Source organism: Dendroctonus ponderosae, unplaced genomic scaffold (assembly GCF_020466585.1).
Source record: "Dendroctonus ponderosae isolate FM_Combo_2020 unplaced genomic scaffold, Dpon_F_20191213v2 Dpon_F_20191213_2, whole genome shotgun sequence".
NCBI classification, from domain to species: domain Eukaryota; kingdom Metazoa; phylum Arthropoda; class Insecta; order Coleoptera; family Curculionidae; genus Dendroctonus; species Dendroctonus ponderosae.
This window is the reverse complement of record NW_026018165.1, coordinates 6,950,635-6,968,154: the sequence shown is the minus strand read 5'-3', so window position 1 is coordinate 6,968,154 and position 17,520 is coordinate 6,950,635. Positions and strand designations below refer to the sequence as shown.

The 17,520-nt window shown below is 32.0% G+C and overlaps 1 protein-coding gene across 6 annotated transcripts in view; it reads right to left on the bottom strand.

Annotated features, from left to right (window-relative positions):
• Window positions 1-2,635: 2,635 nt before the first annotated feature.
• LOC109540254 (calpain-9) overlaps window positions 2,636-17,520 on the bottom strand; it is a 117,488-nt gene continuing 102,603 nt past the window's right edge. For 5 of the 6 annotated variants that reach the window (XM_048663837.1, XM_019908542.2, XM_019908543.2 and 2 more), the window contains 11 exons: window positions 8,832-8,972; window positions 8,555-8,729; window positions 6,662-6,906; window positions 6,300-6,472; window positions 5,849-6,054; window positions 5,631-5,788; window positions 4,319-4,394; window positions 3,840-4,064; window positions 3,356-3,551; window positions 3,177-3,232; window positions 2,636-3,053 (listed from right to left, as the gene is read on the bottom strand). In XM_048663837.1, coding sequence (XP_048519794.1) covers window positions 3,027-3,053; window positions 3,177-3,232; window positions 3,356-3,551; window positions 3,840-4,064; window positions 4,319-4,394; window positions 5,631-5,788; window positions 5,849-6,054; window positions 6,300-6,472; window positions 6,662-6,906; window positions 8,555-8,729; window positions 8,832-8,972 — 1,678 coding nt within the window. In that variant the 3' untranslated portion in view covers window positions 2,636-3,026. Of the gene's footprint in view, window positions 3,054-3,176; window positions 3,233-3,355; window positions 3,552-3,839; window positions 4,065-4,318; window positions 4,395-5,630; window positions 5,789-5,848; window positions 6,055-6,299; window positions 6,473-6,661; window positions 6,907-8,554; window positions 8,730-8,831; window positions 8,973-17,520 lie in introns of those variants that run through there. The other variant, XR_007280878.1, reaches the window with a different exon arrangement.

The following is a 17,520-nucleotide window of genomic DNA, read 5'->3' as shown; positions in this document are numbered from 1 at the left end:
AACACTAGGATCACGGAGCACAAACGAAGTTGCAGATTGGGACAAACGGAAAAATCAGCAGTAGCGGAGCACGCACTACTAGACGGTCACCAAATACGCTTCGACAAAGTTGACATTCTGCACCAATCTGAAAGATACTACCCGAGACTCACCAGGGAGGCCATCGAAATATTTAAACACCAAAACAATTTCAACAGAAAAGAAGAAATTACGGCACTCAATCCAGATTGGAAGCGCGTTTTGCGCCAAACAGCATGTGCGCCGAAGCGTTGGAACCTCCACCCATCCCCCACGCATGAGCACACACGGCTGGGCGGCATAAATACGACTGGGAATCCAGCAGTTGAATCATTCTTAGTCGGAAAGCACGGGAGATCACTTCGCCCACTGCCTCATCGCCTTTGAAAATGTCCACCGCAGTTGTGGACGAAACGTCAGGAAGAAATTCCGATAGACCACAGCTTCAAAGCCCGGAAAACATTTATAAATGTAATCTGACCGTCCGTGAAAGCCTTCATAGTTCCTTTAAATTGTCGGGTCGTTCTAGTTTTAATAAAGTTTCTATTAAACAATGACAATATTCAGGTATTTTCTGTGAAAAATTATAAGATACCTTTTATTGGAACACTCGCCTCCTTAACCGCTTTGCATACATTTTTGGTACACTTTTTGCTGCTTCGAATGATGGACAAAATCCTAATAATTATTTCAAATTTTATATTTTTTCAAAAATAGTTCCCCGAACTGAAAAAGCGAAAGTTTATAATCATTTATTCTATCTATGGGAAAACTCTTGGAAACTGGGGTTTCTTCACTTTTAGGTCAATACTTCTAAACAGGAAAACCGCGTTTTTCCTAACGTTTTACTGGAAAATACTGGCAAAAAAAAATTAATAGATCGATTTGACAAGAACACTCGTCGACTTTCTTTGGACTCCTTGGAAAATCTAGATTACTTTTTTTTAGTTGTTTGAACAGTAGTAAAACGTTACCCAGAAAAAATGTTAATAACCTCTCTTTTAGATGTAAAAATTCCAGTCTCGGGTGTCGTAAGGCTTTAATAAATCACTTATAACTCATCAACCGATGAATTATAACTCGTTAACTCAGACAGCGGCAATAACTCAATAGCGCAACTCAACACAGTGTTAATCAAGCCTAGTCTTTTTTTATTAAGATATTAACAAATACTTGAATTATATGAATAATATCAAAGGCGTTCTAAAAATGGTCCCATAAAATTCAGTCAAATCACTTTCTAATATATTATTCGCACATATCATAAATTATGAGATAAAGAAACAAGAAACTGATCCTCAACCCCAATCAACAACAACATCTCGGTTTTTTAAATTAAGTGTAAAAAATTAATTACGCTTTTGTTAGATAAAAGCAAATATGTCGTTCTGGAAAAAATATTATTAGCAAACCGCTGCTTTTAATTTTTAAGCTCAATATTATGTTAGTAAGAATATCAAAAGTTTTCAATCTAATTGAGATTTTTTATCATTATCTTTATTGAAATTCACATGAGTATATTTATTACGTTTCTATTTATTCGAAAGTCGTCATCAGATGAAAATCGCCAACATACACTTTTCAAATAAATAGCTGGTTACGTGACTAAACTAGCTACAAATTATTTATAATATCGTACGTCGTATGCGAATCGAGGCATTACTTGTTCTTCAAGGACATTTCGAAAATATAATTATACTTTTATGTTAATTCGCAAATTATAAGGTAGATTAGCTAAAAGAAGTATAACAATCCCTCAAATAAAATCTCACGAGATGGACTTAAACAGTCAATTAAACAGGTATGAAATAAAATTACGTACATTACGAATACCATTTTTGAAACGAAGTTCTCTTTTTATAGTATGTATTTACTTGCAATAGTTCATTTAAAAAAATTATTGTAGGGGAAAATAGAATTATTTCATTGCGCTCCACGCAAGTTAAAAATTCCTTATAAATATTTTATTTAGTCACAATATATGTAAGTATAATTTCTAAAATAATGTACGGTGATAAAAATGAAGTTCTGAAAAATCTTTAAGGATATTTTTGTAATCAAATTCAGATTGTAGTAACAAATTTTCAATTTTATAGAGCATCTTTCGTAGCCGGGATTTTTTGAGCGAGTGTCTTTAAATATGAATTAGATTATTTAATTTTAGTTCGTTTTCTCTGTTGCTGCAATCATAACAAAATCTTTCAAAAGATGTTTTACGGCCATTTTTGCGCCGTTTTAGATCAAAAGATTACAATGGACGATCTCACCAGTTTTCATAATAATACTCAATATTTTTTTGCAATTTCTTTCATAGTGCTGACATTTCATACGTTGATTGGCCATATCTAAATAAAATTTATAAAATTGTTGTTCTCATTTAGCTAATAAACTAACAATATATTCTACAAATTAATAAAACAACAAAAAAGACGTTTGAAAACACCGAATTATTGAAAATGCAACAAGCATAGATTTTTACTCAAAATCCAAAACACTTTGTACATATGAGAGAATTGTATTTAGAATGGCTTGAATTTCTTCTCTAAACATATTTCTGTTATGCATAGTGTTTTGATTTGGGTGCTGAAAAGGACAAGATTAAAGCAAAATAGCCAAATAAATTGTATTATTAATTTTTATTAAGTAAAATTTATTTTCAGGCAACAAACAATCACAAGTTTTTGCCAATAGTTGCCACAACGAACAATTCTTCAAGACAGGGCTCTTCTGCTATTTTATCCACTTTAAAAATATATGGCCATAGTCTTCAAGGATTCAAATCAGAATTATTAGTTACATCTAAGGTACTCAGTTAATTGCACATTTCAATAAATAATAAATTATTGCTGACTTACAAGGAATGGTACTCTATACTCCTATACAAGTACCTACATATTAAAAATTACAAATACCGTATTATTTGCTTACCATACCAGTAAGTATAATTACACGAAAAAATTCTTTGGCATAAATTGGACAATTTATTTTAGTCTAAAGCTTGCTAAATACTATGAGTAGATGGTCATCAAAGTCATCTGAAATAGAAATTGTCTCATCATTTGATAGCAGAATAATCTCAACATTAAATTTTAAATTAATAATATTTGCAATTTTTTTAAATTCTAATATTTTTAGTTTATTACAATATAAAAACTCACCTCTTCAAGTGATATTGGATTACTTTTCATTTTAGTATCCAAATTGTGATATCGCTCTGAAAGAAAATGAAAAACAAAACGAAAATAATTATGAAAAAGTTATTACGAAAAGGCGTTATGGCCCAATGATAAAGTTGTAATATTTTGGTTTAAAAAACCCTCTAATTGATGATTCTCACCGTGGGCTAAGTATAATCGGATCAGTGCCATGATGTAAGATTCCGTGGTCACAATTCGGTTTTTGGCAAATCGCAACACCAAACATTCCAGTACTTTATTGCTGACAGTACATCCAGCTTCCCAAAGCAACGCTCTCAGGTTGTAACTTGAAGTTTTTCCGCTGTTGTGGCCTCTTTCAAATTTTTGGAAAGCTAACTGAAATTACCAGGAAATCTACATTTTCGTCTACCGGCAATTGAAATATTTAGTCAATAGGCATAACAATAACTTAAATGAAAAAAATAATCAAATGCAATTTCAAAAACTGAACAAAAATTCAAGATTACAACTTTTAAACCTAATTTAAGAAAAAGTAAAAACTTGATAAAACTTTACACCGAAGCGTTCGATTAAGAATCTGCTGCGGTCTGCAAAAGTCGACTATTTCATCATTAGCACAGAATATCCTCCAGAGGGGATGTTATCTGATTATTAGTAGCTTACCCTCCAAAACTGAAGCATGTGAATCAACGCAGGGATGTCTATTAAACTGATTCGTCCACTAATATTGTAATCTTTTAACATGATCAGACTTTTACACAGCTCTAAGCTGGGTTTATCGCATAGGTAAGACTTCCAATTGGATTTTAGTATCTTTTGCAGTTGACTAGCATCGACTTCCGGTGGGTACTTGAGCAACAGTTTCGGTAGGATCGACTTGCCTTCTTTCTAAATAACGTCAACATTTCTATAATGCTGCCTAAATGAATCTTTTTCCAAAAATAGTAATTGTTTTTGTTTTATTGACAACATTCTAAATTTGCCCAATTTTACTGGTAAATGAGAAGACCGAAAGAAAATTTGGTTGCCTTATTTATTATCTTTAAAAATAAAAACGTAGAAATCACATAATTATATTTGTAATTTGGAATTTATACATTAAAACTTTTGGTTTATCAAACAAATGGGGAATATATACTTACATGAAGTGCTGATGTGGAATCGTCCGAAAATTCTAAAGCTATATTTTTTATTAACATATTATCTTCGTTAACCTCCCTAAAAAATATATTTTTTATTACATTTAACATTGTAGACTATTGAAAATATTATCACAGAAATTATCGTATTTTTAGAGAGAAATGCATTGAAAGAAACTAAATTTTTACAGTTCTAAAAAGGCTCACACAGTGAAATAAAGCTATTTAGAATACAATCGTTTGTTTTTAGGTAACAAGCAGAATTATTTACTTTGCGTTTGCTAAGAAATTTTTTGTATTTCAATGCATATTAATTAATTTAAATTGCTGACTATAAAGTGAGGTCTTATAGAGTAATTAATACAACATTTTATTAACTAATTTTGTGTATTACAACTTCAATTTCAACTTGGGGGTCGCTTTAGAAAATCAGATCTTAAAAAATAAAAAATTTTATAAGACAAAGGCGATCAACTGGATTTATTTGCTGAAATAATACTATATAATACTAATACTGCTGAAAATAAGCTGAAATAAATTTTACAATACGGAGAATAAACACGGATTTGAGAAAAAGGATGAACACGAAATTTAAAGTGCTCCGTTTTGAAGTGAAAGCCCTGCACTCAAAACATATTATAATGGTTATAGTGAAAAATCGATAACAGCAACGAATAACATGATAAATAAAAATATAAATAAGAATGCAATAATAGTCTAAAAGTAAATATTGATGTTTAATTTCTTAGATTTTCAGTCATTTTTTGTTGTTTTCGGCCAGTTTGCAGAATTTTAAACTGTTTTCTCCATAATATTAACACTTTTGTTCCACTATCTGGACAATTTGGACACAATGTCCAAATTACGGACCTAGTTTCATTATCTAATGAGTGATAAAGTCTAAAATTTAAGAAAAATATTTAAAATCAAATTTTTATTCTTTCCCTAAATCTCCTTGTGTGAGGAAAAGATCAATTTTTGAGTGTTATCTTTATTGCCCTGAACAAGCCCAAATAAAATGCAAAACGTCTCGAATCGAAATAACAGTCACTTTCTCTTAAACCGATTCCCTACTCATTATTAAATCCAATTCAATCATTGTAAACGATCGTAAAGCAGCATCGTTATTATAACCATTGGTCGTGTAGATCAGCTTTGGAAACACGATAACCAAAGTTTGTGTGTTTTAAATTGATTAAAACTGAAATTAATCACTGGAAAAATTCCAAATTTGTGGAATTGATCTACTAGATTCTTTGGGAATACAGGCCCAGAAACGAAACAGTTGAAGAAGTGTTTATTGTTATGCTCTCACCAAATATTGCTTTGTTCATCGGTTAAAATCCTGAGCAAAAACTTCCCATCCAAGTTTGGTATATTAGTCTGGGGAACGACGATATAATCACCTGGAGGTAACGTAAAAAATGTGACCACTTCCCTGGCAATAGAATGGTTGGTAACATCTAGCGGTTTCTGTGAAGAGATTAACGATAAATAATTCAAATAATTTTATGTTGACTGAAGCCATCTTGCCTGGTCTGCTACAAAATTTGGCGTCAATCTTTGCATGCTGGGAGGAACTTCATAAACGGCAAAACCTATGGCAAAAAGTGGTTTCCTCTTTTTAATATCAGTAACATTCGTTTCATAGCACTGGGTAACAGAAACCACCACGTGGCACTTGTTGCTCGTCGCTCTGGGAATTTGAACTCGAAATTGGGGGTTCATTGAAGTTGTGTCTGAATATCAATAAAAATGCACTGTAAGATTTTAATAACTGAATTTTTCATACGAAACTTTATGGCTTCTGAATACTGTACTGAAAATGTTCCTTAAGAGGTAACAGTTTCGTAATTCCTTCCTAAATTTATTCATTTTTTTGGGATTGTAAAAGTTATTCAAATGTAAATTGAAACAAAATAATTAATATGCATATTGACGAAAATCTTTGCTTAAAAAAGAATTGATCGTTATACTTACTTACCAGTATAAGAAGGCCCACCTCCAGCATTATACCCAGCCCGCCATCTTCGTCTTGCTAATACTGCCCTCCAGGGTTGTTTAGAATGTAGCGCGTTCTCCATCATCCAGTCATCTGGTCCAATATGGACTAAGTCAAGTTGGGTGAAGTGTCTGGCAAAATCTTCAAAAGACATCCTGAAAAATGTGTTGTTTTCATTTCCAACCTTGCAAAGTTGCGTATTCACTGTCTAAGTCTGATAATAGTATAAATACTCAATAATTGTATTTTTCGATAAAGTTAATTTGGGCGAAGCGAGCAGGTTTTGCGCCCCAACGTCTCTATTAATATCCGCCTTCCCGGAGAATTCTGAAAGTTTCACTTACCAGAACTCGCCATCATTGGCTACTCGCACACTTAACAATTCTTTGTCTCTTGCCGACAAGCCGTCCCATTCCCACGATCTTTCGCTCCATGCTCCTGTCCATTCTCCTCGAGCCCAAGGGTTTCGAAGACGCACCAAAGGCGTTTCTCCCGATGCGCCTCTTACTCTTGCTAGTCCGGTTACTGAATAAGCATGATGCGTGATCAGGCCATTTCTGAGTCTTAGTTGCCTTTTACTGTCTTTATCCTAAACAAAACAAATAACTTGTTTTCGCTATTAAATTGTCAAAGATCACCGCATACCGGGTGTCAATTTGAAAACTTCCCACCCTTAATATCTTTCTTGCAGTTGAAAATATGAAAAATCGGAAAGAAGCGTCAATTTTATTTGTAAGGGGGCCACTTTAAATGAATATTTGTAGCCTCCTTGTTTCAACCCCTTAACGGGAACGAGGGTTCAAAGTTCAAGACATTAATTAATTTAGTCAGCATTAATCATCCAGATGATGCGAAAAAATTGAAGCAAAAAATGAAGATCTAATCCAACATTTTTCAGTAAAAAATGAATAATTTGGGACTAACTGAGTATATTGAAAATATTTCTTGTCTGCGGTTAATACTATCGCAGTTTCGTTTATATAAAAAATAATCTGATTTAATTTTTATTATAAATGGCAGGGTGAGACATCAGCGATACTGTGCACATATTTTCAACAAAATAACTTCTTTGAACCAACCTGAATTACTTTTCAACAAAATTTCTGATTCTCTAAGCTCTTCTACTTTACAATGCTTTGACTATGGAGTTGATTTCAGTAGCTGTTTTTGAGACATCTTAGGTGAATCAAATCATTTTTCCTCTTAAATACATCTGTATCAGGAGATGAACATTATGGCATAAAAAATGTATTGAATGTATAAAGCAGAAATAAGCAGATATCGGCAACGGCGAATTTTTAAACAACATTCGGGGAGAAACTTTGATATTCTAATTTTAAACCTGATCTGATAATTTTGGACCTATTTTATGTGCTTACTATTGCATTGTGTTTTAGAAATTTAAAGGAAATATTTTATTTACTTCATTGATTATTATTAATCTGGCAGAAAGTATATAAAATATTAACATTTATTTCTAATATAAACGACAAAATCTCAAGAAATAAAAACCGCATCAATGGGTTGTGTCTTCAAACAATTGATCAAATGAATGTTTAACTAATTTAATCAAGTAAAATTTAAAAATATTTAGGAAACATTGTCAGGTTTAACTCAAAACGGTTTTAAGGGAACATGCAGTTCAACTTTTGTAAAGTAATCTCTAAGTATTTCGAATGCACATATTTTCTATTTTCATCAAAGGTTCAAAGTATCAAAAATGCATGAAATGGTTAAAATTAATAAAACACTAATCGAAATGTCCCATAACACTTAAAAAAAATGTTCGAGGCATTAAAAACCTTTCGTCGTAAAAAGAAAATAAATAAATTATATCCGACTTAGCCATTGCATAGCCAGAGATTAGTAGACTACTAGAGTCTACTAATCTCTCTCTCAACTATAGAACGTGCACAAATAAGAATTTAGTAAACTATTAAACATAAAATTTTAGTTTGCTGGTGTCTCAAGGTAAAAAGTACCAATCAAAAAAAATAGTGAAAGTAAAACTTAGTGCACTAAGGACCAAGAAATCTGATTATAAAATGTAACAATTAATAAGAAATTTAATGAAATTAAAACACTATTTGTAGGTATCGAAGCCGTAGTAAATCAAACTCTAGATAATCATAAAAATAAAATCAAGACAGGAGCTAAATTCCAGTCCAAAAAAAACTAAAAACGTAAGCAGTGATTTAATTGAAACTGAGTGTATGACTTTGAAACAATGCACTTACTTGTATAATTGTGGCTATTAAAAGACTAGATCGTGGAACTGCTGAATTCAAAACTTGGAAGGTAAGAAATCGATCCTGGTGGGTTAGTCCAAAGCTTTGAACTATTCCTCCAGTTAAATCCTGAAGCGCTTTTGTGGTCGTACCCGCTAACAGACTTTCATACGATCCATAAAATCTATAAATTATAAAAATTAACATTTAACTTACTTTAATCTAAAATGTTGTAAGGAAATAGGGCATTAATAACACGGCATTAAAGGTCTAGTAATGTTCTTACTTGGCATAAGCTTTCTCCAATAATGCAGCCCAAAATTCCGTTGAATTTGAACACTGCAAATGAACTAATCTTCCTTTATGAGTTGGCAATTTGTCATCTACCACCACTTCTCTCCACTCGCCAAAGTGCCAAAATCGAAACCTGCAAGAAATCAATGAAAATTATTATCAAATTATTCGGTAGTAAACGTGATATTATTAAGCTTCATTAATCCTGTTCAATGTCTACTTTATCGGTGAACGAAGAAGATTATTATATTTTTTTACTCTCCAAGCAGAGATCGATTTTGGAGCGTTTACCTTTCGATATATTTTTTTAATATGATGCCATTCTTATAAAAGCTGATGTAGCCAAATTTGCTTGTGCATTATATAATATGTATTTAATAATTTTTACTGATTTTTTTCCTAAGAGGTTGCAATGGCTAAAACCTGCTTTTGAACCTAAAGTTTAGCAACTTTAAAAAATTCAATCTCCCCTTAAAACTGAACAACATTTCGTCCGTATTTAGCTTAGGGCTTTGCTAATACTATGCCAAAAAATGTGTTTAATCGTTGAACCCGTTGGAAGTTTGTAATGTTTTCTACCAAAAGGTTGTGATGTCTAAAAGTTGCGTTTTTGAGCCTGAAGTTCAGGAACATTTCAAAATTTACTTTCTAGTTGGAACTTAGTGAAATTTGGTGCATGTCTCGTAGAGAGTTTTGCTAACATTGTGTCAAAAAATGTGTTTGAACTAGGCCTGAGTAACTCAGTGAATTTTCTGTAGTTGGCGCAGTGCTACGCAACTGACTTGGTGCGCCAACCCATCGCACCAGCACCGTAACTCAGTTCTGTTGCTGAGAAAAAGCTGATAACTTTTTTCACTTGTTTTTAGATTTATTTTAAGGGTCATTTATTAATAATATATTGAAAATTTCAGAATTTTCAGTTGTAGCCAACGTGTGTAATTAATTTTCTATCAAAAAATGAAGAAAAATTGAAGGGAAAGTTTATTGGGAAATTGGAAATAACAGATTATTTGGAAATCTCGTCACCTCAATACCTCTCAAGGATGTAAGAGTGTTTAGACTGATTTTTTTTTGCTTTTCTTTCTGCTCAAAAACGATCTATTTTGTAGAGTTTCAGTTCACTCAGTGTTACTCACTCAGTATTTTTACTGACAATCTGGAGGCCTTTTACGCGAAAAATAAAAATAAAAAACATAAATCTATAGTTTTGTAAAAATTTTGCAAAATCCTTTTTCAGCGTCGAATTCGGGACAAAAACGAAAAAAAATTCCTCCTGTTTTTCCCCGAAAACCATTGAAGTTTCCTCCGAAACCAATCACAAAACTAAAAGTTTTTAATCGAAAACTCAAAAAAATATTTTTCTGATGATTTTCGTTTCTGACAGTAATGGGTCATTTTCAGCCAAAAATTACAAAATTAATTTTGCTTGAAAATTCGCCTCATTCACCGGTTCGTAGGGAACTTTAGAAAACCCATTTTAGCTTCGAATTTGGAACAAAAACCAAATAGTTTTACTCAGTTTTTTTTACCGAAAGTAATTAAGATTATCTTGAAAAAACGACCAGAGCAAAAGTTTACAAAAAACATTTGCAAAATTTGGCGCCCTCATCGCTCTGAAGATTCTTAAAGTGTCATTAAATTTTCTATTAAGCAATTCTTTCGACGCAAAAATTGCATTAATTTTTAGTTTCACTTAAAATACTGATAATATTGAGTTATTTTCTATGAAAAATTAAAAGATAAATTTTATTGTAACACTCGCTTCCTTAACCGGTTTGCATACATTTTTGGAAAACTTTTTGCAGCTTCGAATGATGGACAAACACAAAACATAATTATTTCTGTCTATTTCCAAAAATATTTCCCGAACTAAAAAAGCGAAACTGGAGTTTCTTCACTTTTAGGTCAATATTTCTAAACAACACTGTCTCTAAACAACAAAACGGCGTTTTTCCTAACGTTTTACTGTAAAGTACTGGCTCAGGGCTCGAGCTACTAAACTCAACTTTTATGCAAAAAAATTAAGAGATCGATTTTACAAGAAAACTCAGTTCTGTTACTGGGGAAATCTAGATCACTTTTTTAGTTGTCTGAACAAAGTAGTGAAACGTTTCTCAGAAAAAATGTTAATGACCTTTTTTTTTATGTGAAAATTCCAGTCTCGGGTCTCGTAAAGCTTTAATAAATTACTTATAACACATTAACCGATGAGTTTATAACTCGTTAACTCAGAGAGCAGTAATAACACAATAGCGCAACGCAACATAGTGTTACCCAGGCCTAGTTTGAGCCTCCAAATTGTTTGAAAGTTACAATTTTTTGCCCAAGCGGCTGCGGTAGCAACAAAAAGTTACATTATTGAACCTAAAGTTCCGGAATTTAAATGTTCCGGTTACTGGATTTAAGTAAAAAAAATTTCCAGTTATAAAGTTAGTGTCTGCTTTGAACTCGTCTTGGTCCTTGGAAACTTGGTCCAACTTTAGATAAGGCTTTTGTGAATACCACGTAAAAAATTACGTAATTAATATTTCAATTTTGAAAAGCCGGTAGTTGTTATGACCCTAAATTCCCGTCCCATTTTCTTAGCTCTGCTTATACATTATAGACTTGGTTTATCTGTTCAAATAGGCAAAGTAATCAAATTTATTGCTTACAAATATCTATAAATAGCAGGATCTAAATATCAACAATATTTCGTACCCCTGTAATTTTATACGACAATTTTTTATCAATTGTTTACTCAATTCTTGAGACGAAAGTCTTAAAAGGACAATAATCCGACAAACGCCATTCTTACATTTTTCCCAACAATAAAATAACAAGAAAAAAAGTTAATTCCGGAATGCATGCTTAGGGAATTGTTTTTTTAAGCATTAGAAAAAAACTGAATTTCCTGCTCTTTTGCATGTAACACTGGCCATATAAATAATTGTCTCACTAAAACATAATCGTATTTATGGCCTTTGAATTTCACTTATACGTGTTAACATCCAATATGAAAATCTCATGATCCATAACAGTTAAATGGTGCACGCAATATTCGCGTAAGAAATGTTTTAATTTAGAAATAATATATAAATGTAGGTTTTCCAATGCACAAATAAGCCAATGGTGCATAAACGAATAAAATCGACAGTTGCACATATAAACTTATAGTCTTAGAATGTAAACACAACAATGTTAAACATTTAAAACACGCTTAGAATAGAGCAATCAAAACCTTGCGAGAACTGTATTAGTGAATACCCATACTGAATCCCGTATGGGTATCATGAGAAAATAGTACCAAAAAGTTAATTTTATTAAATATTAAATCCAATGAGCCGATGGAAAAGACGGCAAAGATGAAAGCCTTGTATGACGGCTGAGTGTAGTTATTAGTAACTAATTGTGTACATAATTGATGCACTTTTCATGCAAACTCAACCTCAAAGTTACTAATAATCCATCCAGCAACATTGATTAACGTGTTCAGCTCTGATATGATTAAACATCAAAAACTTCCATAAATTCTATTCATTTGCCAATATGAGTATCTTCTAATAGGTACCAAAAATATCCTACATGACACCAAATTACGAAGTACACTTGGTCTATAATTAGGTTTGCACCTTTCTTCTTATAGGCTAAATTGAATACCTTCAACCTAGCTGGTATAATTCTAATATGCAATCCGAGTGTATTCCTTCATAAATTGTCTTATATACTCCCCATCCGCACACAAATGCCGATAACGTTTCTATTGTTTCGCTTGATAAAATATAAGAAGCATATAATAGTCGCAGATAATGGTTGAATTCCTTCTCTATTGTATCTATTTTCATTGTTTTCTGAATTCGCACTGGAAGTTATTGATTCCCAGCGGTGCGATAGCAATACTCATGAGGCTTTATTGCGTGATTTACTATGTGCAAGTTTCGAGAAAATGCTCTTTATCGTAATTAGGGTTTGATAAGCGGCAAGTATGACAATTATTCGAACAAAATATTGCTTATTGAGTAATGGAACTATTTAAGAACAAGAAACTAATTTCATCTTGTGTAAGCATTTGCTCAAAAGAATGGTTTGATTTCTTTTGTGTGCGTTCAATGTGAAAAAATGGTCGTCTCCTTTCATTGCTGATTTAGTGGCCCTAATTTCTAAATAGCCATAAAATCCTCGGAAAACCACATATTTACTCATACTAGACGGACAAGCATTCATATCTATCTAATCAGTATATGTAACATAATAACGACGGCAACGACAAGTTTTATTGAAAGCCGATAATATTTAGGGCTTTATTTTATGGCTACTGTCACTTCTCCTTACGAAAATCATCCAATTTGAATCCCTAGAGGGTTGAATTAAAGCTTTTACCGAAATGAGAAAATCACAATATTTCAATAACATTACGAGATTGAATGAGACAAAATGAAACTTAAATGCTTTTAGTGTTTTATTGCCTGAGTGGAAAAATGTGTGCCTGCTGGCCATATATAGTGTAAATGATATAGAATGATTTAATGATAACGGCAAAATGTATTATATTTGAATTTCAAATTAATACAAATTACCCCATACATACTAATTTAATTTACATCATCATTAATTGAATTTAAATCATACAAACTAAACAAAACAAAATGTTACACATCCTAGTCTACGTAAATTAATTTTACTATCACTAAGAGGGCACACTCAGAAGAAGAAGCATATCCAAAATCCACAAAAAAATCAAAATTGTCAATGCTTTTTAAAATATTTTAAACACACACTTTTTTATTTGAACGTTTTCGTCAGCAGCAAACCGATATAAACAGTAATCAGTACAATCAAAAAAGTACACTTTAGAGATGAAATTAATTTTAGCCCAGATTTTTGATACTTTACATATTCTTATGGCTCTAAAAGAGAACTACTTATATATTAGGAATCAGTATATCTGTAATAATTGTTGTCAAATGAGTTCATTGTTTGTATTGGACATAAATGCGCAGAAGTTGTTCTCAGTTTTTGAACCAAAGAATAACAATTTACATAAACGTGCAATATTTAAGAATCACTGTTTTCCTTGAATTTGTGAGAGCCTGTTAAAAATGATTTGCATTACTGCGAAATTGACCGTTTCTGGAATGTATGTATTTTTTACAAATATTGAAAAAGCTGAAATTAAATGAAAGAAAGAAATGCAATATCTTAAAGTGATTTCTTCCAGGCTAATTAGAGATTAATAATTGCGTTGCATTGATTATTTCTTTGCCATTACTGGCCTGTAAATCGAATTGTTTTCGTTGCAAATTTGCGTCAGTTTGTTTCTCTGTTGTCGTTTGAGGTTCACTACTCTCCAATAAAACACGAAACTGTAATTATTTGCTCACTAAAAACCATTTCTCACCCTCAATATCATGAGATATTTTTTCTTCTATTGTCGTTCGAGTGCCAGCCACCAGTAAATCACACACATCGAATTATTTCCTGAATAAAAAGGTCTCCTAGTGCACCTTTCCGCATATTTCCATATCTGATTTTCCATTTTTTTCCAACCCATCTCTGATTTGTCTCTAGTTTTTAGCTCGAACTGTTTTGTCCTCAAAAAAGTTATTGTATTGCATCTCTATTTCACACCGACTCCATCCCAAATCAATACTGTGAATCGAATAAACGCGTTTCTAGTCGACTTAGTATTCAAATTAGAATTAAAATCGAAGACCTCTATCGAATCGCAAAATTAATTCGATATATTTTCTATTTTTAATCGCACTAATTCGATTCTTTCCATAATCGCATAATTTCAGTTATTTATTTAGATTGCTCGTATCGCTAGCTCTCTAGATTACTCTATTACGTTATTAGAAACGAGTTATTTATCCTAGGAAAACTAAAGAAAATCACACAGCAGAACGTCGGACAAAAAGAGCACAAGATACAGCTCGAAATAGTAGACGCTCTGAGAAATAAAACAATAAATTCATACCGTGTTTTTTTAAAGAAAGCTCAATTTTAAAAAAGGCTGCTGTAGGCTAAAGAGAAAGAACTAGGGAGAGAATCAGAAATTAGTAAAAAGGTAAACTAAAGTACACTCACGATTGTCTCAAGTGTGCAAACTAGCAAAGGCAACTGATTGTTTTTAAAAGTATTTAATGTTTGAAGTGAAAAGTGAAAGAAAAAGAATCAAAAAAGTTAAAAGACCTGGAATTCTACTAAAATATCAATTAATTCTTAAGATTTTATTTGAAACAGCTGTGAGTTTTTAATGAATAAATAATGATTACTTGGAGATGCTACAAGTTCTTGCAGTTCTGTCTTTGTTATGAGGTTTTAGATTATAAATTTTAATCCATTACAGATCACTGTATAATTAGATTTCGTGAAAGGGGCAAAACTTCTAAACGATGACTCGAATCAGAGTTACATCAAGAGACCGAAAATCCGATAAGAGATAAAAAGCTGGCGCGCTTTTGCTTGATAATGCTCTTGTTAGAACCGAAACCTGGTTAAGCTCGAAAACCCTTGGCTAAATCAACCATCAATTAAAAACACTTCAATACGAAACAAACATATTCACTATATTTCAAATAAACTTCAGCAATGGATGTTCGAGAATGCAAAGTTCTTCACTGTCGATTTCAAAAGTTGACTGTCAAAACTTCCATCCGGCACAAAACGAAGAAACCCGTTAACCGAGGTTGCTTGCGGTTCACGAAGATCTCGAAGAAGTGAAAACGTAATAACGACTCATTTGTTTCGCACCAAATTATGCATGTATATACATGGGCTCGGGTGAAAGAGGTCGCAATAAATCTGCGGAACACCGAAAGCCCTGTGGCGAATGGATTGATATCTGTGTTATGGTAGCTGTATGAACAGGTCAATGTTGTGCGGTTAATTTCACAGCAGTTTTTCTTCCTATAATCATAAAAACTGTGTTCAGAGAAGAACGGTAAATACGCTTGTTTTGGAACATTTTCAGATATTTTCTAACCATATGTTTATGGTTTTAAAGGACATTTTTCTAACAGAACGACCAATTCTATAATTCACCGAATCAACTGAATTAAAACACATCCTGACAAGAAGCGCACGAAAGTGAAAAACCATATAAATATATTAAAAAATTCGACATTTTCTTAGAAAATATATATACCTAAAACAGCAAAACTATACAACTTTATCTCATTGGATTTCAAAAACTACTGATTTATTTACAGTGTATGACAAAACTGACTTTAGGTTACCGCAAAATATGCATTTCATATATTGCGCGCTAAATTATCTGTTGGTTTTTAATAAAAAATATTTTCTTCAATATACATATAGAACATCAATTAAAAAATGACATATACTTGTACTAAAAACATGAAAATTATAAATGTAAAAAACCCATGTAAGATAACATAAATAACATAAGAACCTTTTTGATTTGGCGGATAAAGTGACCGTTGTAACTCCCCCTGAATGAAACATGATCTTTTATGATGGGATCCCGGAAATAAACTCGGAGATTCACGCAAATTAACCACATACTTCTTCTAAGCTCTAATATACTGCGGAATAGCAGCCTGCCAACTTTTTACGTGCATGATCGTGAAGCCAAAAGTACAGCGACGCCGCTTTTACAAGTGTTTTTTCCAAAAGTTTGTTCATTTATTTTGTAAAACATGATTTTCAGGTTCCAAATTTTTAGATAAAAGAAACTGGATTGTGGATTATTTTTAGTCTTTTGGTCATATATTTTTCTATTTATGTTTCGACGTTTTTACGTGCCAACCAAATATAAAAACCGCACATACTGAGTGTTGAAATCTTAGGCTCATCAATAACATAGTTTAGTTACAAATATCACTAAAAAAGTTGCCTGATTTTCAATTACATATTTAAATTCGAGAATATACAAATTATTTTTAACTGATGTGAATCATAGAATAACTCTTTTGTGACAGGATTTTTTTAATTTATTTTTTATTATAGATATTTCCTGAGCATGTTGAAATTGCATTAGTCGAAATTTATGAAAAACAACTATTTTCAAAATATTTAAGGTGTAAGTACAGTACGATCCATAACAACATGCTTAGAAGAGTGCTGAAAAACTGGTTTACTCAAAACAGATGATTTCTCTAGTTTTTTGTTGATAAAAAATGTCGAGGACTTTGCGGTTCAAGTTCAAGTTCCTGGTCATGAAACCATAAGTTTTGTGCATAAAAAAACGATAGTGAAATATCGGAGGCACTTTGACATAGATTTTAATAAAAGTTGTATCGAATTTAAATTTGTTTAAAATACTAATTATAATTTTAATAATCAATGATGCAACTTTTCCATTCTTTTTGTGCAAATGGTAAATTCTTCAGTGGCTAACCAGAGGATGATTGATTCATTTACCCTTTCCTTGAAAAGTTTCATAATTCTCTCATGGAGAGTCAGGTGAGATCATCTTCATTTAAGTGAAATGTCGAGAACCTTGGTAAAATCTAGTATAAAATCAAATAAAAATGGGAAGTTCAATTGCACAAGACGGTGATAGGCTTTATAGCTAGGTGGTGTTGACTCTCAGAAATTTATTTCGTATACTTCGCTTCATTCCATTTGAATCATTCGGCTAGTGCACTCGTTTTTATTATAGCTATACTGTATTTCACTATAATCAATTTATCGCACAATTTTCAAAACTATTTTGCTGGCATAGATTTAATCGATTT